The sequence below is a fragment of the Prinia subflava genome, chromosome 3 (genome assembly GCF_021018805.1).
Source record: "Prinia subflava isolate CZ2003 ecotype Zambia chromosome 3, Cam_Psub_1.2, whole genome shotgun sequence".
NCBI lineage: Eukaryota > Metazoa > Chordata > Aves > Passeriformes > Cisticolidae > Prinia > Prinia subflava.
This window is the reverse complement of record NC_086249.1, coordinates 71,590,184-71,617,809: the sequence shown is the minus strand read 5'-3', so window position 1 is coordinate 71,617,809 and position 27,626 is coordinate 71,590,184. Positions and strand designations below refer to the sequence as shown.

General features: G+C 38.8%; 1 protein-coding gene across 1 annotated transcript in view; it reads left to right on the top strand.

Annotated features, from left to right (window-relative positions):
* Window positions 1-26,521, top strand: part of EFNB2 (ephrin B2) — a 44,553-nt gene extending 18,032 nt beyond the window's left edge. The window contains exons 2-5 of the mRNA XM_063392404.1: window positions 3,453-3,736; window positions 20,147-20,239; window positions 20,995-21,108; window positions 22,697-26,521. Of these exons, the coding sequence (XP_063248474.1) occupies window positions 3,453-3,736; window positions 20,147-20,239; window positions 20,995-21,108; window positions 22,697-23,079 (874 nt within the window). The 3' untranslated portion in view covers window positions 23,080-26,521. The remainder of the gene's footprint in view (window positions 1-3,452; window positions 3,737-20,146; window positions 20,240-20,994; window positions 21,109-22,696) is intronic.
* The last annotated feature ends 1,105 nt before the right edge of the window (window positions 26,522-27,626 follow it).

Sequence of the window (27,626 nt, the reverse complement as noted above, 5' to 3'; positions counted from 1 at the left end):
TCACTTGAAAGTACATTTTGATCAGACTTTTAAAGCCATTTCATTAACTTAATTTTTATAGACACTGTCCTGTAAACATTTAATCAGTTGTGATGCTACTTCGGAATACTTAAGGCAACTTCAACACTTGCAGAAATGAAGACTCCGGATTAATCCTGAAGTTTTTGTAACCTCCACCAAGGCTGAATGTACATTGTCCTTTTTTTTTTTTTCCCCCAAATAGAAGGTCTTCAAAAACAGGATCATAAAACAGTAGTCTAAATCCTCCTGACATTTCATAAATAGCTTCAGAAAATGCTTAGTACCCAGCAAATGATTTATTTAAAGTCTTTATAAAAAGTACAGTGGCAAAAGTATTAGACTAAAGCAGGGATAATAATCATGCCTACTACTAATCAGCCACTGTAAATTTTGTGGTTGAACTGAAATGCATGAGGTGAAACTTTTTTATTATCTCCATCCATATTTGGGCTTTGTTGTTGTAAGAAAATAAGAAAAGTAAATTGGAAAAATATCTCTTCTAGCAAAGGTCATGATCAAAACTGCAAAGTGTGGAAAAAATTTCAATACAATCAAGTCCTCAGATTAATCCTTGCATTTTAAGCCTTTTTTCTTCCCTAATCCCATCAGCATTAGATCCTACAAGTTCACACACACAAGTGGAAGGAGATTTACTGAGTTTTGTTCTAAAACTGTACAGACTTCAGAGTCATAGCAAGAATATTCCCTGCCGTAAAATCTAACAAGTGCATTGGTTTGAAGCTCTTGTAAAGTGTAGTTTTAACTGTCGGGGATGGTTCTGTCCTCTACCTTTTATGGGACAATTCCTGGCTGAAAGTAAGGCTCACAAGTGTGCCTTCTCTCCTTCAGCTGTTTCTGAGGATTGCCTGGCATGCTCAGATTTTGCTTGGAGAACATATACTGTGGCTATTCCATACATACACACAAAGTCTAAAATGAGAATCAGTGTCATTTGTTTCTCAGGGCAGCTTTTAGGTTGGATTATTGACAGTGATGAACAGGTATATTTATCTAACCTTAAGAATTTCATATATGTTATGTATGGGAATCTAAATTGATTAACTTATAAGCAAAGATTCAGTCCTTTGAAATCTCATGTGTTTCCTATTATACAGTCCTGTTATGTGAAGGAGTATTGCTGACAATAAGTATTTGCAGCAGTGGGATCATACAGTGACCAGCCTTTGTCCTGGCCTGCAGATGGGGGAATGTGAGTGATTGTCATCTTCCTGATACAGCAGTGCTGCACAGGAGCAAAGTTTAAATGGGGCTGTGGTCAGACAAGGTAGTAAAGTCAGTCACAGGTGATGCAGGTTGGCTTGGAAACTCTGCCCCTTTGCTTTTGCCTGGTCAGAGTTGATCCCCAAGGAGAGCTAAAATCCTTGGGATTTTTTGCTCCCTTGTGATTATTTGCTGGCTGGGATCCTCCTGCCTGCCTTTTCTTCATACCCTTGCAGAAGTGGCCTCTCCCTCAGTCGTAGGATCATAGAATCGTTTAGGTTGGAGCAGACCTGTAAGATCATCAAGTCCAGCTGTTAACCCAGCACTGCAGTGTTCACCACTCAACCACATCCCTAGGTGCCATATCTACACACACATCTGGTTGTCCTTCACCAGGCTGGTAACTCTGAGGGTGCATTCCCACCTTTCCATTTGTTCGACCATTTCAGCTTTCAGGAGGCGGTAGTCACTGCCTTCCTTTGGCACGTCTGAAAACTGGAGGAGGCACAGCTTTGCCCCATCTCCAATCTCCGTTTGAACAGCCGTGGCCAAGCCCAGTTTCTGCAGTCTGGAAATTACCCTGCACAGCACAAAAGAGCACAGTGATTTATACATCAACAGTCGCTTTTCTTGCCATAACATTTCATTGTTCTAGTTCCCTAAATCTGTAATTACATGTCTTTGTCCTGCTACGTGCTGCTTCATAACAAATATAATTCTTACACTGGCTTTGTGAGTGAAAATAATCCTGCTCAATTAGCACAGACCATAAACTTGAATTGTATGGAGCAAGCAGTTGTAAATGATGGATTTGAAATTTGGGGCGTTGCATCATCCTTTAATTTAGTGGGTTCTCCCCCACCAGTACTTCATGGTGGTGGCTCCTTTCGCCAAGCCAGATGTTGGAGGTCACCGACGCCTTCAGCTTTGTTCTGCGTGGGCCTTGATACTCTAATTTAAAGTTTCCAGGAAGGCTGCCTGTGAATAAGCTAGATTTACTACGTGTGCTGTTTAAATATTAGCACTTGGAGAAGGAATTGTTTCACTTGGTTTTTCAGGCCGATTCTCCATTAAGGAAGATCTTTGGAAAATGCTGGCAGGCAGGAAAAAGAGGAAACAAAGTCAGTCTTTTAGGTCTGTGCATTCGAGGACATTGGTTGTGTTACTGGCTGTTGTTCTAAAACATGCACTTCTTGGCCTTAATTGAAACAAATATGTCTTAATGGAGAGAGAAACACACAAACCTGCTGTAGCTTTTGTCCTTGTGAGAACATGATTCCTCATTTTGTGGATGAATCAATACTATAAGCAATTATTTATATTTTTCTTCCGTGAAGAAGTGGTCAAGTTTGCCTGTTAATTAATATGAGTAGGAAAGACAAAATACTATGTCTAACTGCAAATATTAAAGCTCACTGCCAGTTTGTGTAAGAAGTCTTCCCATACGAAGAAAAAAAGCACACCTGTCTTTAACTACTAGCACAAAAACAAATCAAGAAAGAGCTAAAATAATGGCAGTAATGGTGGAATTTGTGAAGAGAAATTGTTGTAGTGGAATTGGTGGTCTCACTGTCTTGGATAGAAATGTTTTTCCCAGAAGCATGTGTGGTCCATGGATCAGGTAGATATCTCTGTCCATTGCAGTTCTGTAAGCATGGCTCTGGTTGAGTGACTGTTCCTTTGTGTTACACTAGTAATATCAATCAGCATGTTAATATATTTTTAAATGTCCAAGATTTTTCCTGTCTCAGAGGGCTGTTCAGGAGGGTCAAAAGATTATTTTTGTCATTCTCCCATGTCCAAAATTAGCCAAATATGTCAAGAATAATAGAAATATTAGCAAAACATAAAAACAGAATCATAACTCACCAGGTATTGTATTAGCTGCTCTGCATGGCTAAATGCAGTGCAAGAAACAGCAGCGCCTGCCAAGAGAGATGTAAAATCTGCTAGAGTGCCCAAAACTGGGATAAGGACTAAAAGACTCAATCCATCTATAATTTCCAAGATCTAAATAAACATCTTGTTGATATTGAATCAAGCCCAAACTATTAAGACTTGGTTTGCTCAGTCTGTCATTTTGGTTTTGGAAACGGTTTATTCCTGTCTGTTCAATGCAGTTGCTACTTTTCTGCATGAGATTTTATTAAGTGTCAAATTTTACTTCTTCTCTTCCCCCATCCCCCCCTTTTTTTTTTCCTTCCTTTTAGATTCCTTCCTGGACAAGGATTGGTACTATATCCACAGATAGGAGACAAACTGGATATTATATGCCCAAAGGTGGACTCTAAAACTATTGGCCAATATGAATATTATAAAGTCTACATGGTTGATAAAGACCAAGCAGATAGCTGTGCTATTAAAAAGGACAATACACCTCTACTTAACTGTGCCAAGCCAGATCAAGATGTTAAGTTTACCATCAAGTTTCAAGAGTTCAGTCCTAATCTCTGGGGCCTGGAATTTCAGAAGAACAAAGATTATTACGTCATATGTAAGTTCAAACTTTCAGTTGTTCATTATTTTAAGTAAAATTGTTCATTATTTTGCATGCTGTTTTGTACATGATAAGCAAACTAAGAGGAATATGGATGGGTTTGTATATTTTTATCTGAGAATGATTTCTTTCTGGCATGTTTTCAGTATTGTTCCTGATTTCCAAAGGAGCTCTGTCTCTTTTTTCCCTGGTTTGTGTAAACCACATTGGACTGTACTTCTATGCCTGTAAAAGGAGCTTTTTTTTTTTTTTTTTTTTTTTTTTTTTTTTTTTTTTTTTTTTGTACACAGTATTGTGTCCTGTATTTGCATTAGAAGTTGCGTGCAGCTAAACTGACGTGTTTCCTGCTCACAGCCCTGGTGATGTGCTGTGCTGTTGGCCTTGTCCTTATGCCAGGAGTAGGAGTATGGTGACCCAGCTGTTCTCAGATGAGGTATCCCATGTGATGTGGCTAGCCATTGCTCCAGGTGGTCCAGGGACTCTCACAGGAAGCACCTTTTGGCCACTTAGGTGCCAATTTTGTCAGTGTAGTTTCCTCACAAGGGTTACTGGTAAGGGCCTGTAATTGAACATGCCTTTCCTCAAAACTTACCTACTATGTCCGTACAGTAGCTAGGAAAATTCTTGGGTAAAACGTAGACCAGCATGGTCTTGAATTTTACCCTTTTTCATGGGCCTGGCTTGCAAAACAAATGTGCATGACACAGGCCTCTGTGCAGCAGTACAGAGTTTGTGTGAGTTTCTGATCAGGGATTTACAGCTGAAAGCAAGTCTGGAGGTAGCCACTGTGTTCAGTGATTCAAATTACTTATGATGTGTAAAGTTAATGATGTGAATCAGGAGTTAGCATAAGCTGAGACCTCAGCAGTATAACAACAATTTACATTAGTTCAGGTTTTGTCATTGTAATATTATACCCTGTGGATCTCATTTAGCCCCATGGGCACTTTTGAAGTCTTGAGCAAGTATCCGCAGTTAGGTGATGGAAGAAATTCCATAAATACTTGGGTATTCTGCAGTTACAGGGAAGTTAGACACTTGTGTGTCTTATTTTGCAAAATCGTAGAATAATTTGGGTTAGAAGGGTCCTTTAAAACTCATCTAGTCCAAGCCCCATTCAGTGTGCTGGGACATCTTCAACTAGGTGAGGTTGCTCAGAGCTCTGTTCTCAGGTATGGAGCATCTACCACCCCCATAGACATCATGTTCCAGTGTTTTACAACACTCATTGTAAAACATTTATTCACTATACTTGGTGTAAATTTACCCTCTGTTACTTTACGATCATTAACCCATGTACTGTCACAACGGGTCCTGCTAAAAGATTAGTCCTTGAACTGGTTTCTGCCACCTCCTTGAAAACTGGAGGATTGACAACTGTTTCCTGTAATGTCTGCCAGTGTAATTATTTCTTAATTTCTGATTTTAAAATATTGGCAGTTTTAAAAGTGCTCTGATCAAGTACTTGTAAAATGGAAATGGAAATTCATTCGATATAAATTAATGCTCACTTCCCAGTTATATCCACAATGGTATATGGTAAGGTATAAAACAGATTGTATGTCATAGAAGCTGAAGTAAGAATTCACTGCGTTATTAATATTAATTACTGGTTTCAGAAATTACTAAGTAAGAGTTACAGGAGATACAAACCACCATTTTTTCTGGTTTGTTTTAAAGATTGCTTAATATAGGCACTTTCTCTGTTTAGCTGGGGGTATATAAAAATTTAATCCCACTTATACAATATTAACTTTGACAAACTTCCCACTGAAATCCAGTGAAATATTTAACAGGGTGAGAGTGACAAAATTACATGTTGAGAGATAGGTATCTGTAACTCCAGTGAAATTGTGTAGTGTAAAAATGACCATGCTCAAATATTTGGCTTAAATGAGGAAATGTGCTCATTATTTAGTGCTGATTTTAAAAACATCCACAGAAGACCAACTGTAGTGGAACAAATGGCACTGTTACTATTATTACCTGAAAATTATGGGCACAAATGGAGCTTTCTGATACACTGTCAGTTCTGTCATATCTATGTCATGGATTTACCCAGAGAATTATTAAGTATGTCTCATTTTCATTAGTTTTGTATAATTATTTCATTATAGCAATAAGACATAATAGTCATTGCATTTCCTGGAAGATTACAGCGTAACTTGGTTGAAAGAACTTACTCAGCCTTCAGTCTAATGCCTCAAAAATCACACTGACCTAGCAGTAATACTGGATTGCCTCAGGGTATTACTTTTCCTATTCATTGTGGCATAAACAAATGGCTAACTTATCACTCTGTTGCTAGCATGCTGACTGAGCTTCAGCAAGGGTACCCATACATTTTAATAAGCTGGACAAAAAAAGCACCCCACCCTTGAAAACCCAGCCATCCTGAAGCTAAAAACCTTACTCTCCTGTCATTCATGGAGAAAACAATAAACTCAGTGATGCTGGTCTCAGAAGCACTAAGAGGCGTAGAAAACTAGGCCAGTGCTCAGCTAGGACACCATTTTAGTGAGTACTGGAGCTAGATAGGGTTTTAACAGTTTGTATTCAAAAGCTTATGACACAGCCTTGTCAGTGCAGGTTCTGGTAATCAGGACATTTGCTGTCATTTTTATAAGTAATAAAATACCTCTTAGTCATGTGTGCAAATCAGGCGTTAAATTGTTTGCATACATTCCTATTCACAGACCTGTAATTCTTCCTTTTCCTTTGTTTGTTCTTTTGTTCGTTCCTTCCTTCCTTCTTTCCTTCCTTCCCTCCTTCCCTTCTTCCCTCCCTCCCTCCCTCCCTCCCTCCCTCCTTCCTTCTCTCCTTCCATCCCTCCTTCCACCCATCCGTCCATTTTGCCTTGCTTGTTATGTTGGGGTTTTCTAACGGGGTGGAAAAGCTGTGAAATGAAGGCAATGATGCATTTTATGTGCCAGCTTTTGATTTTGAAGTATTTTCGGATCTTGCATTCCCTTAACTAAGTGGCATCAAACAAACTTAGCACAAGAGGTCACTGAGCTCAGCATCTTTGCTGTGGCTGCGCCTACAGCCTAATCTCACGCTGTTTATGCTGGCAGGCTGTTGTCAGCCCTTTAAATGTTTTGTGCATCATCATGTACCTTTATCATCTTGCCATTATTTGAAAACAGAGTTTGTTTTTCTAAGGTAATAGTAAGTGGTTTGTGGAGCTGTATTAAACAGTAAAATCTCTATTCATATTAGGGGGTTAGTCATTTTGGGATGAGGAATTGCAACACAGGATGAAGCAGCTTCCTGAGCCCTTTAGAGATGTGTGATTGCACAGGAATTCTTCAAGCCATAATTTTTATATCATCCAGATGTATTCATGATAGGTATAGCAGAAGGAGATCTTTCCTATTCAGTGCTTCCCTAGGCCTAAGACTATAAAATCTTCTCATTTCACAATTCCTGATTTTTTAAAAAGTAAAAATGTGGGTAAGTTTCTCTTATCTGTTTTCTCATTTAGTGGTACTTTATTAATTTTTTTTTTTAAAGTAACCCATTTCTTGGCAAGATGTTCCTCAATATGAGTATCAGTATCCAAAGAGTTAATTCTGTGAACAGCAGTAATTGGAAAGACGATACTGAATGGTATTGTGAAAGTGAATAAATGATGTAACAGAGTGTCCTTGCTTTTCTCTTCTTTGCCATCATCAATTTTTCGTTCCTGGGAAATGAATAGATTCATTTTCCTACAGTTACCTGATTTCTTTTCAGCAGAACTGGAGAAGGTCAAATGTACTTGAGATCAGAAGTATTAATGTTTGATTATCCTAAAATATGTGACCATTTAGCTAACATATCATAAGTCTCTAAGAAAATCCTTAATCAAATGCATGAAGGAAGATACATCATGCCCAACAACATAAATATCAATGTGAAGGGCAAATCTGGGCAGAAGGGTGTGAAAATTTGTGACTCTGATGTTTGCATTAAGAAGTCTTTTTATGTCTTTGCATGTTTAGGGAATAAAGTCTAATTTTCTGCTGTTGTGAGTTGCTCAGAGTAAGCAATGAGTGTATTCTCAATACTGAGGAGATAGTACTTGATCTGCAAGTATTTGGGTCATGGTGTCACTGCTTCAGTACTTCTCTCAGATGCAGATTCTTCTTGTTTGTCAGAGAGACGCATTAGCATAGTTCAAGTGCATTTCATATACCAAAGATGTTTACTCCCGGTGTACAGGAATCATCCTGAACCCTTCCCAGTAAACTTGGCCTTTAGTCAGAGGGCCTAGAGAGCCAGGTGATCCACTGGATTTGTGCTGAGGGAGCTCCAGGAGAAGCCTGTGGAAAGCTATGCCAGAGGGAAGGGAGCAGTGCCCCCTGCCTCCAAGCCACCGTCAAGCTCCTTAGGTAGTTTGGCCAAGCAAGCACATATTTCACGCCATCTCTTCTTTTGCATAAGTGAGGTTTATGGGCTGACATCATCAACAGTATTAAACAAGTCACCTGCAATGAAATCTTCACCTGTTCCAAATTTGTAGTCGAGTGACTTGGGACTTGGGAAGGGGCTACAGAATGGTTCTCTGAAAGATTCCTCTATAAGGCTTGCTCTGCCTGGACCTCATTAGCCAAGCTAATGATGCTCATTGGCTTTGACACTGGCAAAATTGAATATGCAGCTGTCCTTAAATGTTTTTTTGACAACTTTTTTTTCAAGTGACCCACTTACATAATTGGCTTCTGGCTGAAATTAAAAAACATATATTTATATATATATGCTCTCTGACTGATTTAAAAGTTTATACTGGCTAGTAGCACTAAATTTTGGGTTACTGCTTTAATAGTACTGTGGCTTTTAAAATCAAAACAGTCATTCTGAAACTTTAGCATTAGTTGTGTTTGAAAAAAATCACAAGGCTTTTTATGTTTTCACTTTGTCATTCTGTTACAATTAAAGGGCAATAACTGTCTGAGGAAGAACATATTAAAGGAGAATATAGATTGTGCCCTGAAATATGGCCCAGCTGGGAAGAATAAATCTCTTTGCATGGCCAAATAGATGTACATTAAAATGTTATTTTAGTATTCTGACCAGTTTAAGCGCTAGCTAATCTGTCTGGCTGGGCATTCTGAAAATGTTCTGAGGCAGATTTCAGCCTGCAGCCCCCTATAACCTCCAAATCACCTAGTGAAAGCTACCCAAAAGGAAGCAGTAAACAGGTTTTCCTTTGTTAGTGCCAAACTAGCCAAAATGGGGACAAATACTGTATCAGAAATTCAATTCCTTTACTTTTGCAACAAAGGCATTTTTCATGGTTTCTGTTAAAGACTCTCTGGTCCAGAAATCTACTGGTTTGGGATTTTTTTTGTGGAGGTGGTGCTGGTGTTAATGAAAGCCAGTGCAATAATAGCCGCTCTGATTCCATTTGTACAAAGATCGCTTTTTTCCTTTCCTTTCTCCTCCTCCTTCCTCAGAAAATTAGATAAATAATTTCTCCTTAGCGTAAAATGATATCCAGAGGTCAGTCTTTGACTTTGCTGAAGAGTCTTTTAAGGAATGTATCAGCAATACCACTTAGCTCTTGTTGAATGAAATATAAATACAGCTTATACAAATAATATTATTAGAAAGAAAAATCACTGTCTGTGCAGCTTCAGATTTCTAACAGAGTCTAGGACCTGCAGGATTAATGGAGTCGTGGTCCTTTGGGGTTTTGTCCCAGACCACACAGGTCTTGTAAGAGAATAAGGCTATTTTATATTGATGGACTTTGTTCATATTCGGTGCCATTACCTAGGCAATACTAATCGTTTATCTCCTTTAAAGTAGACAGAGATAGTTCAGCAGGAAATCTGTTATTATGTGTCTATTCCTAAGGGAAGGAAATGAAAGATAGGAATGCTCAGTTTGTTAATTGATGGCATGTTGTGAAAAAAATACAATTATCTTCCCCCACACCCCCGCACGTATTCCAAATAGATACGGAATCAGATGAAAATGAAGAATAATTGTTCAGACTGGAAGAAAAAATTATTCAGGAAATATTCATGAATTAAACAGGTTTTAAAATTTCATAGGAAGCTGTTTAATAGTTTTAGTCACTGTTTTTATATCTCACTTTCATAATTCCTCAGAAACAGTTTATAAATGCGGGAAATATAATACATTCACAAAGAAAGATACAATATTCTCCCTTTGAAGTCTTTATATATGTAGTATTCATAGTGCTTTGCAAAAAAAAAATCCTGATCTTCTCCAAAATGTGTATGCTCTATTAGATTTGCATAAACATCCTTAACAGGACTACATATAGAATAAGAATTCGCTGAGTGTGTATGTTTTCCTTTATATTCAGGATATGAGTAACTGTTTAAATCAGGGGGGTGTGTATTGGAAAGACGTGCTATACTGTGAAGAAAGCATGAAGAAAGTATCTGTCTAAATTGAATCTTGAGAGTGCACTGCCACACTAAAACACATTTAACTTCTATGTTGTACGTAAGTTCAGGGATGATCATTTGGCACATCAAGTGGGTTGATCAGTCTTTGTATATATATGATACAAGGCTTGTATCATATGTGTTACATATTGCAGTATTTTAAGTCCTAAAATAAAAGATGAGGAGCTCCATAAGAATTTATAGAGGCTTTAATGAAAATAATATTAAAGATTTGAATTTGTTTGCCTCATTAAAGCCTTTACGTAGCTGAAAAGGAGGGAGATACACTTTTGTCTGAGAACTGCATTAGCAGAAACAAAAGGCTGGAATGGTTGAAAAATAGGGTTAAATGTCAGTTTGTATTTTCTCTCCTGACTTCAGTCAGTCCTAGAAACCTTGGATGAAGAATATTTCAGGGTTTATTTCTGATAAATCAGACTATAAAACTAAGCCCAAATGGGCAGTCTTCCAGTTTCTTTTTTTCAGTCCCAAGGAAACCATGCCAATATTTCTGGAAGTAAAAGCAGGATTAGGCTTAAGGTAGTCTTAGCTGTTCTTGGAGAAGAGTCCGCATTAAGCTGATGAGGCTGGTGTTTGAAAGCATGTTTGGATCTTTGTTAGCACGATTTATCTGTTTTCTGTTCGGTAGATGAAGACAGGAAAAATCACTAAACCACAGCAGCAGAGTAGTTCTTACGTGCTCGCTGGGCTGCTGTGAGAGAAACAGAGTTCTAAATCCAAATCCTGCCAGGAAAACTTAAAATTATTTGTTTTTCAAGTATTTCATGTTAGCACATAAATGTGTTAGACCACAACAGCCCAGCTGATTGCAGAATCCCAGAATGGACTGGTTTGGATGGCACCTCTGGAGATCATCTAGTTCCCTGCTCAAACCTTTGCTCAAGCAGGCAGTTGCAGCACCTGCAGCCATCTGCCCAGAATTGTGTCCAGCTGAGTTTTGAGTACCCCCAAGGATACAGCCCCTCCTGCTATGCAGGTGCTCCAGTTCCTTCGTCATCTCCATGAGCATTTACGCTGCTTGCTGCTGTAAGTCCTGTCTGTCTTGTGTTGAGGAGCCTGTGACTGCAGGTGTGGCCTCTCCAGTTCAGAGTGGTGTGGAGGGATCGCCTCCCCAAACCGGCTGCCGCTGCTCTGACAGATGGAGCTCAAGAGCTGTTTGCCTCTTTTGCTGCAAGGGCACCTTGAGGCACGTTGCTGCCTCATGGTCAACCTGGTGTCCACCAGGACCCTCAGGGCTTTTTTGCAGGGTTGCTTTCCAAAGCTTGGCCCCAGCCTGTGCTGAAAGTTGATTCCATGTGCCATCCAGAGCCTGCCACAGTAGGTTCAGTAGCAGAATCAAGACATTAGCAAATTAATTTTCATTGCAACAGGGGAAAAAAAGAAGTTACACTGTTAAACCCCAGTGAATTTTTAAAAACTCTATGAACGTAAGTATTAAAAGTATCAGTTTGCCTGTCTAGCTGTGACTCCAAAATTCCAAACACTGGCAGAGTTAACATATCCCACCGGAGTTTCTTAAAATGAACCAAGATGTGCCTACGTGATAATTTCTAAAGAAGCTAAACCTCTTAATTTCTTAATGGCAAGTATTTGAACAGGAGGTCCTGTAGAACCGTGGAAATTCAGATTGCTTTATTTCTGCAATGTTCCCTCATTAAGGTTTACTTCGTGGGTATTTTACAGCTCTAAACACAAACATAAGCATACTGCAGTCAAAACAGTGCTTAACTTCTGATCATCTTTGCCAAGTGTACAGTCATCCAATAGTATCATAATTGATCTCAGTACTAAGGTGCCAAACTCGGTGTTGCTGAAGGATAGTTAGATGATGTAAATAGCTTTTTGTGTTTTGCAATAAAGCAGACTTTTGTTGTGCTACATGTAAAAGCAGGAGATGAAGGTATTCTTTTATTGAAGCAAACATGTGGAAAATTGCTCTAGATTGTTATAGTACAGAGCATCTCCCCTGAAAGGAATGAGGTTCATCTACAGGGCAAAGTCTGACTGTGGCACTTTATTGGGGTTACTGCTAGACTCTGTGTGGTCAAAGCAAATAACATCATGTCCATCTAAACTGTTATAACCATGAGACTGGCACATTTTCTCATCTATAGTGTTATATTCTAAACTGTCACTAGGCATTAACTCAGTCACTGGTGAAGTCCTACCACCTAGAGATGAACTCTGCCTCAAAATGATGTTTTCCACTTCAGTGCTACTCGTATAGCAATTACTGGGTCATTAATATCATTGCATGCAATTAGTGACAGTAGAATGAGCAAGAGGTTTGTTATTTATTTAATATGAACTTTCACTATAACCCTTTCTTATCCTAGTGCCACAGACAAAAACCAGAGATTTTCAAGGCAGGTGAACATCCTTGTAGAGTGAAGTTGAATTTGTGTGATACAGAAAGTGGGTCCCCATTTAATGTTAAAGCTTCTGCTTTTGTTTTCGGCAAGCCCTCTTGTCATTAGCAACAATCAGTGTAACTTGAATGCTAACTAATTCTATTAGTTCTGTTCAGCTGAACTGTTAAGCAAAGCTTGCTGTGGGAGTGGGAGACACTTTTCCCCATCCATGAGAGGCTTTTGTCAGTAGCATGCTGGAGAGAGGATGAATTTGCGTAAAATACCTGTTTGTGAATGGTAAAGTCAACTAACTAGTAATCTGTTTTAGATGCATACTTTTGGGTATACACTAAATACATCATAATTAGTGGGCTTACATCTGCCACAGTTACTTCAGCACTCACAAATATATAATTTGTTTATGTAAACTAGAAGCAACCATGTGTGCAGTGGATCATTATCTGACAACATTTCTCAGAGTATGAGAAATACAGAACTGAAATTCGTTTAGAAATGCTTAACTGTAATGAAAGACTCGTCATTCACAGTGATACAGTATTGAGATGCTTTTCTGGTATAATCTCTAAATCATTCCCAAAGAATTTTGTAAAGGGGCCCTGCACTTGACAGCAGTGAAGCAAGTAGGATTTTGTTGTGGGTGGGTGGAACCTGTGATCTTCAGTAATGGATAATAATTCAGCAAATAGTTTACTGTTCAGTACACTTTAGCTGTGGTGTTCCTTAACCCAGTGAGAAAGTGGTGGTGTTTTTAAAATGATAGGCAGCAATAACCAGTCAGAATTCACAGCTTTTTTTTACATTTTCCAACTCTCTCACTGTCTCTTTTTCCCTTTATGGAAAGACTTTGTTGACATAAACAGCTTTTTTTAATCACATGTATTTTTCTTACTTGGTGCCATGCCTCCCTGGAATTAATAAAATTATTCTGAATGTAGGAAACTTTACAACTCTCTCCCTCTTTTGTGCTGTTGGATGACATGAGCTGTGGGAAGGAGAGTGTGGATTTCCAGAGATGTCCCTGAAATCATACAGCTGGTATATACCCGAGTGTGTTACAGTGCAAAACTGATTGGCTCTGTCTTGATTGCGTCCTCCACGCTGCACCCTCAAAAAACCATTGAAACAGTAATAGGATCTGTCCCTCACTTAACATATGAATACAAGTGGAGACTTTTATGGGGAATTATATAAATACCCTTGTATCTTGAGTCCCATCTAAGTACCACAAGTCATGCTATTCACAGTTGGACAAGATATATTTTCAAGCGGAGGTTAGAAAAGTGAATTACAAAGTTTCACTGCAGAGCCTTTGCTTCTTCCTGGCAAAAAGAGGCCTGATCTTTATTTTACTTTATTTTGTTCTGGTTTTAGCTTGACTGGAGAGGGCATTGCTGCTTACTTGCTGTAGGGAATATAATTTGTGGATCCTGTTTATATATAAATCCTGAGATGTGCAGTATAGGACTTAATTTAAAAAACAAGAATGCAAAGTGAAAAAGAAGAATAGAGAATTCTTGTCCTTTCCCTCCTGTCCTTTTGAAGTGCTGCCTCACATGAGCATAGAGGGAAAAAAAAAAAAGGCTGGCATTTATAAACACTCCACGAGCTTTAGTTTAAGGAAAAAATCTTTCTTAATTGGAAACAATGTGTGGAATCAGGTAGAATGAGAGGTTTTTTAAATGTTGTTTAGGCTGAGAAACTCCTCAAAATTCTCCTGCCACCTTGACTTTGCAAGTTTTTATTTGCAAGGGCAAATAAAAAAACAGACATTGGAAAATGCAAAATTATTGGTAAATTGCTTTTATACATTTTTTGTTATAGTCTTGGTGTCCTAAAATATATTGAGCAAATTCAGCAGGTTTTTGAGCTTTCTTTAGGATCATTTCTTTATCTCTAGAAGATTAGTAGAAAGTTTTTATTTTTTTGTCTGTTGATTAAAAACACAGTCAACTCATAACAGCACTCCATTCAACTATTCATAATGCATTTACGTTTTAGTACGTACAGTCCAGGTTTGGGACTGCTGATGGTTAAATTTCAGAAGACAATTTAATTTTTTTTTAAAAAGTGAAGGTTTCAGTGTCAATCTTACTTTTTGTCACTACAAGAAAAGGGAAACCATTAGTTGCTAGTATTTGAAATTAATGTATTTCTCTTCTCTCTAAACATTTTTCAGCTCACCCAGCGTAATGTGTGCCAGACTACCTGTTCTTTGGTAGGAGGCCTGAACTTTTTTTTTTTTGTTGTTTCAGATCTCCATGCAGATCTGGCATTGTTACTGGGGGGCAGAATTTAATTTCATTTAATTAAAACACTCTTTCTATTATCTCAGCTATCTTATTCTTTTGTCCACGTCTAGTTTAGAAACAACTTCCATGTTGTGATCCGTGATTTGTGGTTTTGCAGTGCGTGATTTCTGGTGTTCTTAAACCTCTCCCATAAAATATCTAAATTTGCGGAAAAGAAGAACTATTTATTCAGTGCTTTACTAAGAGGATCATTAAAAGGACAAAAGCAGATGAAAGCAGTCAGAGCACAAACACTGATGCCTGGCCAAAATAGTGTTCTATTGATAAAATAAAAAGCTCTCAAAAACTTTACATGTACTTAGTAATCCTGAGAGTGCATGTGAGATCGAGTACAGCTTTGTTTTAAGAATAACTTCTTACTACTGTTGGATCTAAAGCTTGTGTGGATTTTTGCTGCTGTTTCTTCATTCTGTTCCTAACTAAGCAGAGCAGGGGAAAAGTGGAAATTTGTTTAAAAGTGGAAATTTGTTTAAAAGTGGAAATTTAGTGTTATTTGATTGTGTTTTATTCTGATTTTGAGAAATCTATTTTCTGATGCAGTATTCAAGCAGTGTTTAATGAACAAAAACTCTGAAAATCACTACTATTGGATAGTAGTGATATGCCCCTTAAAAAACTCATAATTCTCAATTTGCTATTAACAGATCCACGTCAGCAGCGATTAATTCTTCATGACCTCATCAGTGATGTGTCTTTAATATCTTGCCAAATGACTTTCATTGTCCAGCACACTAAGGAGGGACAAAATTAATTTTGCTCTTGCCCATCAGTTGACATCACTCATTCATTCCTATAGTCTGTGGTTTAAGGTCCATTAAGTTTCCACAGGAAAATTTCCACAGGAAAATACGATGATCATTGTTTCTCTCATCAGCTATGTAGTCAATTTCATGTTCAAGCTCTAGAAATAGATGTGTTTTAAAGTTGTGTTGATTCAAAGCATATGTCATTTAATTTGCTAAGAGGTAATGTTTTTCACAATCCCTAAAACATGAAACTGGTTAATAACTGTAGTAGAATTAAAAGGCTAAGATCTTTGTCTGCCGGTGTTTTAAGTAATTGTATAGCATTTTTTTCATTTTGTAAAGTGTGTTTTTAGGAGTGAAGGAAGTTGAATTTTTATGGCTGTGCCTTCATTTCTAATCTCTTTGTGAATGAAAAGCTATATACAGGCACAAATCCAGCAGCTTAATTCTCTGTCTGATTAGAGCAATGTTACCAACCTGGTAGGTTGAAAACAGGCATGATCCATGCAGTGGCGTAGCCTCCTGGGAGGCAGAGTAATAACAATCAAATGAAGACATATTAAAATGTAATATTACTTCCTCTCCATGGGGACTGTACAAGAATCATAGCCAGGAACTATTCTTGTCAGCTGACTCTGCTATGCTCACTGACTCCCTGCCTCTGCATTTATGACTAATGCACTTGGTACAATAAACAGCACTTGTAGAGTTTTAAAAGCAAATAAATGTAAAACATTATACATTGATTTACATGAGTTCCAGCCTTTTTTGTTTCTTTGTTTGTTTTGTTGGGGGTCTTGTTTGTTTTTATACAATTCATATATTTGAAAGAGGGGGAGGTAGATGAGAATGAAGTTCTTCGGTCTGAATAATTTAATTTCTCCCTTGTGTATGGAGGAGGATATGTTAAAGTAGTGTGTTATGAACCTGCAAATGTATACTAGCTTCTTTAAAGTAAGTGTGTATCAGCAAGACTCTTAACCATAATTTCATAACAGATAAGTGTTTTCTGAATGTTGAAAAGCTAAACTTGCATTCCTTATAAAATGGCAGCTGCTGTTGTATTCAAGGAATGCAGACAGGCAGTGTCTGATAAACTACTGTAAAAATGGCCTATGAGTTATTACAATTTTGTTAGAAAATCTTAGAATTAGTAAGAGATTTTAGCACAATTATATTTTTAGGTGTGGACAAACTGTTGAATAATTTAATGTGGTTTTGACTCTCATTATTAATTTTGCACTTGGCACCAGTGTAGCAGGACAGTTCTCAGAAAATCAGAGGTATTTAACCATCAAAAGATTTAAAAATATTTTGCTACCTGTTTAGCAACATTTTACTTACTCCTAGGTTCCTACGTATTGCTGCATTAATACAAAGTAAAGTGTGGGATCCTGAGAACATACTAATACTAATGAGAAAATTCATATTAATCATTAGTTATGTTTATTAACGTTTATATTTAAATATTTAGTCTTCTTAGCAGAGGGCTTTGTATGGTAGCTCATTCAAGTAATTGACTTTAAAATATATCCATATTTAGACCTAAATGTAAAAAAACCCTGTTCTTTTATATATATATGTATATAAGAATAAATCGGATGGAAGGTTTAAAATCTGATTATATAAACACACTGGAGGATAACATTTCCACCTGGATACCAGAAACTTGTGTTACATTTGTGTTTAAATCCATAACTCCTATCAGGACACCTTTTTTTTTTTTTTTTTTTTCTGAATATCCTTTCAGTGTGAGCAGAGCTGCAGGTGCTGGGTCACTTTCTCACAGAGGTGTGACTGCAGTGGAGGAGCTAAAATGACAGTGGGTGTAATTTTCATTTGGAGATCAATGTAGAGAGGCTGCAGCAAGTGTTTGAGGAATATTTTGTGCTCGCTCCCTTGTTTGACTTCTGCACACTGCACTGTCAAGGGGCATTAGCAGTATGAAATGGCGTTTTCTCTGCTGCCCCAGATTACTTCTTTTTCTCAGTGCAGCTTTTCAGAGCTTAAAATGATGTGTTTAAAGCTACCCACTTTCTTCCTGGTACACCAGGGATACGCAAGGTTGTATTTTGATAGTCTTAATGAATTTCAAAAAATAATTTCCTCCAGTGGCCTTGGGTAATTGTCAGTTTAATTACAGGAGAAGCTGAGAAGGAAACTTTGCTTTGTCACTGAAATGCTTCTCTTTGAAAATTCCCCACTCCTCAGGACGTAGCAGTCTGTACTCTGAGCTACAACGTAGGCTTTCCTAAAATCCCTTGAAGAACTGTGGAAAAAGTGAATATTTCTGCAAATTCATTCATCTGACATCAAAGCTATGAAAGCATTCTTTTAGCAAGCAAGGCAGATTGCACTGGCGTAGGCACACAACCAGACTCATTGTACATCTGAGTCTTCCCGTTTGGAGACTCTGTTTGAAGTAATTTTGCATTCTTTTTGCCATCTTACTTTCTTATTCTGTACTGAGGTCAGACTGCATCCTCTGCATCTTACTGAGGCCTCCTGCTCCATGAGTTAAGTGGATAGGCCTTTAAAGAATAAAAAGGCATTGATGTTCAGAAGAAACAGAATTCTATTCAATTAAAATCAAGTAGAAGGTGTTTAAGGAGATGTGATTCCCTTCAGCTTGATTAGAAAAAGAATCAAATAAGAAAACCACAAGACAAAGTCAGTGTTCATTATTTCTGCGTTCAATCGGTGTTCAGCTTTGGTATTTCTATTTACTGCATTTTTTCTCTGTGTCCTTGTGCTGGTACATTGGCAGATAGATCATAAAAAACACTTTCAGCAAAGACACATTTGATTTATGTCCAGGATGGGTTCTTGGTATTGATTTTTTTTCCCCTCTGGAAAAAAAGAAAAAAAGAAAACAAAACTATATGTCTCCATTATTTTCTGAGCCTAGCAATGCAGTGGCACATTTCAGATCAGCTTTTATCTTAAATTACTCAACGTGCTCTTTTGTATTTTGGAAAGTCTTTTTGCCATACAGCTATTGTCATGTTTTTACAGGGGGGAGGGAACAAGAGGAGGAACTGGGAGGGACCACGTATGAGGAGAAGGGAATTTTAGGAAAAGAGAGCACAGTTTGGGAAGTTTGTATGGTGGCTGTAATTCGAGTTAGTCACAAAAGAGTCAGAAGTGGAACAAAAACAAGAAGCAGATCAAAGGCTAGGAAGCAGGGTTCAGCAGTATGGGGTTTATATCTTTACGGCTAGAGAGAAGATTAGAGCAAGAAAAATACTGCCATGGGGGTAGGAAGACATTGTGAAGGAAGAAGGAAATATACATAGACTGCATTTGAAAGAAAATCCCCAAGGAAGGTGAAAGAGAAGGAGTGAGAATTAAAAACAAAGACCTGAAGAGTGTAAAGCCCACCAGCTGAAAGGAGAAGGGCAGAGGGAGGCATGTGCTGCTTCAGCAGTTCACCACAGCCACGGCAAGCAGCGAGCTCCCTGACATCCCCTTTTCCATTTGTTTTCTCCAGTTGGTGGCCCAGTGCTGCTGCCTTTGCACTCTCTCATAAGTTCAGTTTGGGCCTCAGATTAGCAGCTCTGAGAGATGATAGTGAAATTTCCATCTCCAGAACGACCAGAGTAGGAAAACCCCTGGTGCATTCCCTGCATCCAGAGCCCACTGTCTGCAGCTGTGCTGTGCTCAGGGTGGCCAGTGCAGTGCAGTGGCTGCAGTACCCACTGCTGAGGAGCTCCCCAGTCGTTTTCCTGCAGCTGTTTTGCAACCAGCAGCTGGCTGGGGCGGCAGCGCCATGATTCAGTGCTGTGGATTCTCCAAGGGAGTGGTGCTTCGCCTTTGCATCGCACGGCGGTGTCAGCCCGCGCCCGCATCGCCTGCCTCCGGCTGGCACCTAGATAAGCAAGAACAATATCAACACAGGGGAAAGCACCCTGTTGTTTGTATGAGCTGAAAGGTTCCCCTGAGAATAGAGCGTATTCCCCTTTGCCACACACCCCCGCAGAGGCTCCTCAGTGCTGAGAAAAATGAGATTGTACTTCAAAATATTAAATGGTTTTCCAATCAGTTCAGAATCTTAGCTTTCACCTGGGTCTTTTGTATGCGTTCACTTCTTCCAGCAGGAGATTTGTAATAGAGGAAGCAGGTGTAACATGGTGATTATAAAGATATTGTTGGGAGGGGGAAAAAAAAGGGTGATTTTTCAGTGCTTTTCTCCTCTGAGCCTGCCAGAGCTTCCTTTTCAGCTGACTCCGTCACCTTTTTAGCAAGATGGTGTGTTTTTGTCCAAGCCAGTCAGTCAGTCAATTGTGCGTAGGAAAATAAAAGGCTGCTGGGTAAATTTGAAACCTTGATAACACATTCCTCCATTTGTATATATTGTACAGATTACCAGTGTATTCATTCCTTTGGCTTTCAACATTTCACAACTTTCCATAGGTCAGCCTGAGCAACAAGAACAGGTCCTGGTAGATTGAAAGATCCTTGCTTTCAGACACTCATGTTCACATCACTTTGCCTGTTGATTTCCTGATTTTTATTTATTTTTATTTTTATTTATTTTTCTTTTATTTTTAATCAGCAACATCAAATGGGTCTTTGGAGGGCCTGGATAACCAGGAGGGAGGGGTGTGCCAGACAAAAACCATGAAGATCCTCATGAAAGTTGGACAAGGTAAAGACCATCTGCTGTTTCATGAAATCACTTTGATCGGTCTCAATGTCCTTTTTAGTTTTCAGGCTTCTTTTAGCAGTGTAGAGCAGAGAGCCAGTCGAGTCTAGTGTGGTCATTCCTCCCTTCCAGTCTGAAAGCAAAACCTATTTTCTCTTCCTCAGCTACTGACAGATTTCTACAGAAGGAGGGTTAGTGTAATAAGATCTCTTCATTGGAGAGACCCCTAGAAGGAAAGGTCACCTGGGAGTAGTGCGTTTCAGTGATTTTTATTTTTATTTTAAAAACAAAAGCCACAGCTCTGCTGCTCAGAATTATTTAAAATACATGAAAAGAGGGAAGCTAATATTTCTATAGTTTGCTTGTTATGAATTCTGATTACAGAGAGGTTTTTGTTCATTGTCTCTTTTCACATATAGATAACCTATTGTGCAGGAAGAAAGAATTATTCTTCTAAGTAGAAGTTGGTTTAGTAGTCAGTCAACTTCCTCAGTTTAACTGAAACGTCATCTGCAAAGCTTTTCTTGCCAATTACAGGAGACCCTATAGTTTCTGCAGATGGCCTCACAATTTAAACCTGAAATAACTAATATAACCATTTTGCTTTAAAAGGAAAATGACGTTCTTATATCTCCCAGTCCTTTGCATAAAGGTTCTTCTGTTAAGCCATTTGTGTCTCACGAGGTACCTAGAGCCATCTTGTAAGGCTCCATACCGTCAAGTGCCAAAGCTGCATGAGTCGTCTTTCTCTCCCCCAGATCCCAACTCGGCAGGGCAGCCCCGGCACACGGATCCCACCAGGCGCCCCGAGCAGGAAGCTGGCACCAATGGGAAGAGTTCCACCACCAGCCCCTTTGTGAAGGACCACTCAGGTAGGTGTGGTGGGACTTTGCCCTGGAACATCTTCTCCTCTTTTGTCCCCAAATGTATTTTATTTCACCATTAATGTGCCAGAGAGCAAATGTTTTCCATCGTGAGGTGAAGCAAAAGCCGGTGTTGACTGCCCCGGTGGATAGTGTGTGGGAGCTGCAAGTTTTGGCCACGATTGTTCCTCTCCCCTCTTCCACTCTGCTGTAGAAGTTAATTACGTCTTGTGACAGTGTCTCTGATTTACAGGAAAATTTTTGGATCGGTCATTTGCTAAGCAGCTTTACAGTGGTCAGTGCTGCCTTACATTTAGTACTCTAGCAGATGAGCGAGTCTCTTTCTCTTCCCACGTAATACATTATCAATGGTTCTCGACAGCCATTTATAAAGTTTATTTCAAGGCATCTATAATTAATGTCCTGATCTTTTAGCTGACCACATAAAGTCTAGACATATATGGCTGGTCTTTTACTAAATGTGAAGTTAGGGGAGTTTTGTTTTGTTTTGTTTTTTAACTAATTATCCAAGCAAAATAAACAGATGGTTTGAAACTAATATCTTCAGGAGGCATTTCACTCATAGGGTGAACAAGAGAAAACCTAATTCTTAAGGCTCAAGCTGTCCAGTAGAAAATTCAGTAATTAGTAATGCTGCAAAGCAAAACTTTGCAGATGGGTGATTCTGGGTTTCCCAAAAAAGGCCACAAGTTTTCCTTGCCAGCTCTGTCTTTAGTTACTGGGCTAATGAGTCTTTGATACAGTAAGTAGCTTCAGCTGATCCCTGCAGAGGCTTTGGTAGGAAGAGTTAACAATTATATGAATGTGGCATCTGTACCATTTTTCCATTGTGAGTGAGCATCAGGAGAGGGAAGAGAAAAAGTGTCAATGAGCATTCATGTAATTTTTGTGACAAATAATATGATGGTGTGATGAGCGGCAAATATTCAACAGGCTGTTTAGCATGTGGGGTTTTCCTGACTACCAAATGCGTGGTACTGTTTTCTTTTAAGTAAATGTAAGTTAATACTAACAGACGTGCCATAGCCATTCTGCCTGTCTCCCATGCTGCCTCAAGCTCCTTAGTTTCATTTCCAAGCAACAGGAGTCCATGTAAGGAGGCACCAAGGATGGTTTAACTTAAATCAATATGCGAAAGATAAAATAGCAGAGGGAACAGTGTGGCACTGAACAGTACCAGTTGTTCTGAGAATTGTCATTTCCCTGTGTTATTTTCCCTTCCAGTCCTATCCCACCCCTCCCTTGTGCCTGGGGCTGGCCAGCATCTGTTAAAAGATGCCGTGTGCATCAAAGGCTGCCTTGTCAGTGACAGTTCTCGCTGCTGATGGATGATGATGTATGAAACAGGGTGGTTTGGGAGCAACACAAAAGTGAGATCAACAGGCACAAAGTCTTGTTTTATATTGATTGCTGACTTCGGCTGTTTGCATTTAGCTATCTAAAAGGGTAATTGGTTTGTCAAAGTTTAGCTGTCAGTTAATTCTTCCAGTCTTGCTTACTCTACACATTTTTAAGCAACGTAAATGGGTCACAGGATGGCAATAACTTTTGTCTATTGTATTTCCATTCTTTCCAGGATCTAGCACAGATGGCAGTAAGGCTGGGCATTCCAGTATACTGGGTTCAGAGGTGGCCTTATTTGCAGGGATTGCCTCAGGGTGCATCATTTTCATCGTCATCATCATCACTTTGGTGGTTCTTTTGTTGAAGTACCGGAGAAGACACAGGAAGCATTCCCCGCAACACACGACAACTCTATCACTTAGTACATTAGCCACCCCAAAACGCAGTGGCAACAACAATGGTTCTGAGCCCAGTGACATTATCATTCCTCTAAGGACTGCAGACAGTGTCTTTTGCCCCCACTATGAAAAGGTCAGCGGCGACTATGGACATCCGGTGTACATAGTTCAAGAGATGCCTCCTCAGAGTCCAGCGAACATTTATTACAAGGTCTGAGAAACACACAACCAGCTCTGTGGTGCAGTTGAGTCGTAGAGGAAACTCACTGGTCAAATGCTTTCTGTTGGGGTTTGTGATGACGCCTTGTGCGCTAGCATTGACTTAAGCACAGGGAGGAGAAGGCAACAGCTCTTTCTCCAGGAACCGACGCGAGCTGGACAGCTTACCTAGTCTGTAGAATTCCTATCTCGGTGAATAAGTATTCACTAAAAGCTGGAAGACTTTTATGTAGAAGATGCCCATTCTGATTGCTGTACTCTTGTTACATTAATCATCCTCAAAGCCATGTGCTGTGGGCGTTCAGGCATGTACAAAAGCCAAGGGAAGATGGAGCAATCCGTGGATGTTAATAGCTCTAGGCATCCTGGGAAGGTGCTCTAGGATATATCAAGCTTGAAATGCAATCTTCTGACTTTTGTGTGTCTCTCAGTGCGTACTGGATTTGTCACACAGACCTTGGTGTCTAAGTAAGACTTGTTGAAGTTCTCTTGCTTTTAGTCCATCACTGTTCCATTTGTTTCTGTTATCCAGGGTTCTGCCATCCTTCACATAAGATTTCCTTTCACTCCACCTCCTGAATCACTAATGGAACATTAATGTTTGGAGATCCACACTCCATCCATCTGCTACAGCAGCCTCACTCGAATGGGTAATGCATTTATAAAAATTGTGTTTGATAGTACGGAGCCTTCCAGCCAAAAAGTTAGGCTGTCAACAAAGTCAAGAGCAGGACTGGGTGGTGGAGGGAAGGGCTGATTGAAGTTGCAATTGAATATTGCTGCCTCAAAAATAGAAGCTGGGAAGAAAAAAAAATGCATTTAGGTAGCACGGCACTTTGGTATGCTAAGTTTTAAGAGGCAAATAGGAAACCCAAAACATGCGCAGTGGATTAAGGCTGCATTTGAAGGAATTCATGGTTATCAAATACCAGTGTGCAGAAAAAAATAGTACCTTCAATACAGAAGAACAAAGGGGTATTGTTAGTAAGTGAACAAGCCTGGAGAAGACAAGACAATAGCAGGCCGCTGAGGATATATTAGGGCAGGGCTGTTGTGGTACTGGCAATAAAATACACAGCTTTGAAGCTGTAGCAAAAATGTAGTCTGCTTTGGATGACTTTTAAGCAGACTCAGCTGCTATACTATCACATTATACTAAACACAGGGAAAGCATTTAAGAGAACAACAGAGAGCCAAGTGACCAAGATGATTCTAAGCCAGTGGGTCAAGTGAGCTATAGTTCTATCACTAATGAAGTTGTGGGGAAAAACAAACAGAACAGCAAACAAAACAACAAACCACAAAACCTTGCTCATCTCTAAAAGTAAGGCAGAATTTCTTTGTGACTGACCCTTTTGGCACTTTGGCTTATTGTAGTGCTGTCCCTGCACAGTGAGTGTAGGTACTGACTAACACAGCAGTTCATTGGTGCTCTGTTGCAAAGTTAAAGCACATAATGGCAAACCTCTGGCAGTCCGTAAAATAAATTATGACACTGAGATGGAGAAGGAAATTATGTCTTATTTATAATAGGTGTATAGAACACAAGGGATATAAAGTGAGCATTTTTCTTTTGTTCATTCTTTCTTACTTTTGGTTTGGTTTTTTTTTACTAATATATATTTTGAGATTGCACAGAATCTACACCAGAAGATGTGAAATTCATTTGCGGCAATTACATAGTCTTAACTTGTCATCATTTTACATATATACACACATATATAAGTCTATATATGCATACTTATGTGTATATATACATATGCATATGCGCACAGTTGTTTTTTTTAATACTTCTGGAAAAAAAAATCAGCTATCCAAAACCACTAGTGAGAGCATAGTTAAAAAAAAAAATCCAAAGCATCTTGTAAGAGTAGAAAATACAAGGTCCAAAATATCAGGAATTCAGTGTTACTGCATCACATATTTAACAGCAACAAAATGTGCCGGCATTTATTTTCTGTGTTGTGTTTTCCCTTGCCTTACAGGCTGATGTGTTCTGTAGATTTTGTTGAGGTTCGTAGAGGGGGGTTTCAGGTTAAAGTTTTCTCTTTAGCATGGCTATTCCCCTGAAGCTCCCACCCTAGGGAGGAAATAAAAAAACCCTCTACTTTTATATGTGCTATGCAAATAGACATTTCTAACATAGTCATGTTACTATGGTAACACTTCGCTTTCTGATTTGGAAAGAAAATGTAGCAACAGCATTTTAGGGTTCTCAGACCTCCAGTGAGCACCTGCAAAAAAAAAAAAAAAAAAGAAAAAAAAAGAAAAGGAAAAAGAAAAGAAAAGAAAAATATATGTCATAGAAATGATCACTCTCTTTGTTTTCTGAACCTGAAAATAATGTTGGGATGTTGGTCCAAAAGAGAGAAACAAAAAACAAAAAGAATTCCAACCCATGGTTCTGTGGAAGGTTACCATGGTGACTAACTACAGTACATATGTAATTCTTTTCAACAACCCTTCTTTTCTATGAATCCATCCATACAAGGTTCTCTTGTAAGTCATTAAGATTTTATTTTGGGGGAGGGGGAGAAAGGGAAAAGATGAGCTTACTGATCCTTATTTTTATTAAATCATATCTATACTTCATCAGTTGGCTACATTCTAGTTACATACTAAACTGTGAAAAAAAATCAGACGAATTGCTCAAGAGCAACCTGCAACCAATTGAAAAAAAATGTACTGTGCGTCTGTTTTGTGTCTGGTGCAGAATTATGACAATCTACCAACTGTTCCTTTCTTTGACGTTGGTCCAGCTTTGAAAAGTTACTGTAAATGCCTTGCTTGTATGATCATCCCTAGTCACCCAAATTGGAATTTGCACCATCATGTCTAAGTGAAGATGCTGTAAATAGGTTCAGATTTACTGTATATGGATTTGGGGTGTTACAGTAGCCTTATTCACATTTTTAAATAATTTAAAAACCCACATGAAAACAAGATAAACAAGGCTTTTCTTAATCAGATTGTGTATATAGAGCAATGTTGGTTTTTTATAAAGTCTGAGCAAGATGTTTTGTATAAAATTTGAATTTTGCAATGTATTTAGCTACAGCTTGTTTAAAGGCAGTGTCATTCCCCTTTGCACTGTATTGAGGAAAAAATTATATAAAAGGTTGCCAAATTGCCGCATATTTGTGCTGAAATTGTGTACCATGAATATTTATTTAAAAATTTCTTTGTCCAGTTTGTAAGTAACACAGTATTATGCTTGAGTTATAAATAATTTCTTCTTTCTTTTTCTTTTTTTTAATTTTATTTTTTGGGTTTGTTTGTTTCATTCTGTATTAAAACTAGCCGGTCATAAGTTTGAAATCTGCTTTAGTTCCACATTGCAATTAGTTCCCAGAAAATGAAAATTATGAAAAATCACATTCCACGTCTGTTTCAAACTGAATATGTTCTTAAAAAAATAAAATATTTTTTTCCTATGGAAATCTTGCCTTCTAAGTATTTTCTTCTTTAGTTTTGCAATTTTTTTTCTTTTTTAGAAGATGAACATAAATAAGAAAGTCACCAAGCTTGCCTGCCTGCCTGCCTCCCTCCTGCCTCTCCCTTCCTCCTCTCCCCCCTCTCTCCACCTTGATTGCTAGTGGTTTATAGCAAATCTCCTTAAGAGTACACTGAGTTTTGTTAGCCTACTTCTTTCAAATCCTGCCTTCCATATATCAGCAGATTTTAGAAAACACCTGGGCCTCTTAATGGCCTTGGAAGTCAGTGAACTGCAGTCAGATGCAGTAGCCAGGTTTCTTGGATGATCTTGGAGTTGAAAGAATAACCACATAAATAATGCCCAGACATTATGGGGTGATGTACTCTGTGGGCAGAATCATGGAAAAAAGAATACCTGAAGCCTTCTGGGCACTGTTTCTCCTGAGGAGGTGAATTGGTCAGCCTGGGGGGACAGGGCTGAGCAAGAAGGGACAGGAGATGGAAGACATTGGGAGGATGATGAAGGATTGGAAGTGCTGCAAAGTCAAAGACACCTCTTCATGTTTTTTCCACTGCAGCCTAGGGGAGATGGGGCCCAACATGCAGGTAGCACGAGCCTTAATACAAGATACGTGGTTCTGCTGCCCTAACTTTCACTAGGGTAACAAATTCATTTAATAAATAATGCCTTAATTTTCTGACAAAGCCAAATCACCCTGAAAGTGAAGCACATTTCCATTTTTTAGCAGCACATAAATGGTATGATCATCCATGGAGTAACAGGTGGGAAGGTTTACAGAGGACAAGTATGCATTTGTCACTTTTAACAATAGATGCCAATTAGCCATAGAAATTTCACGGAGGAAAGGCAGGTAGCTATTTGTAGTATGGGTCACGCACTTCCCATTCGTCAAATTATTTTTTATTTTCTGAATAATCAGAGGAAAATGATTGTATGGCAAAGACACTTAGCATGTCACAATGCCTCAAGTACTCTGAAATGAGACGTACAGAAACTCCTGGACTTGGAGATGGTTGAACTAGTATGACTTCTTGCAGATGGAGCTCATTTTAGAGATTCAGTTTACAGAATCTGTGCTGGAAGTTGAC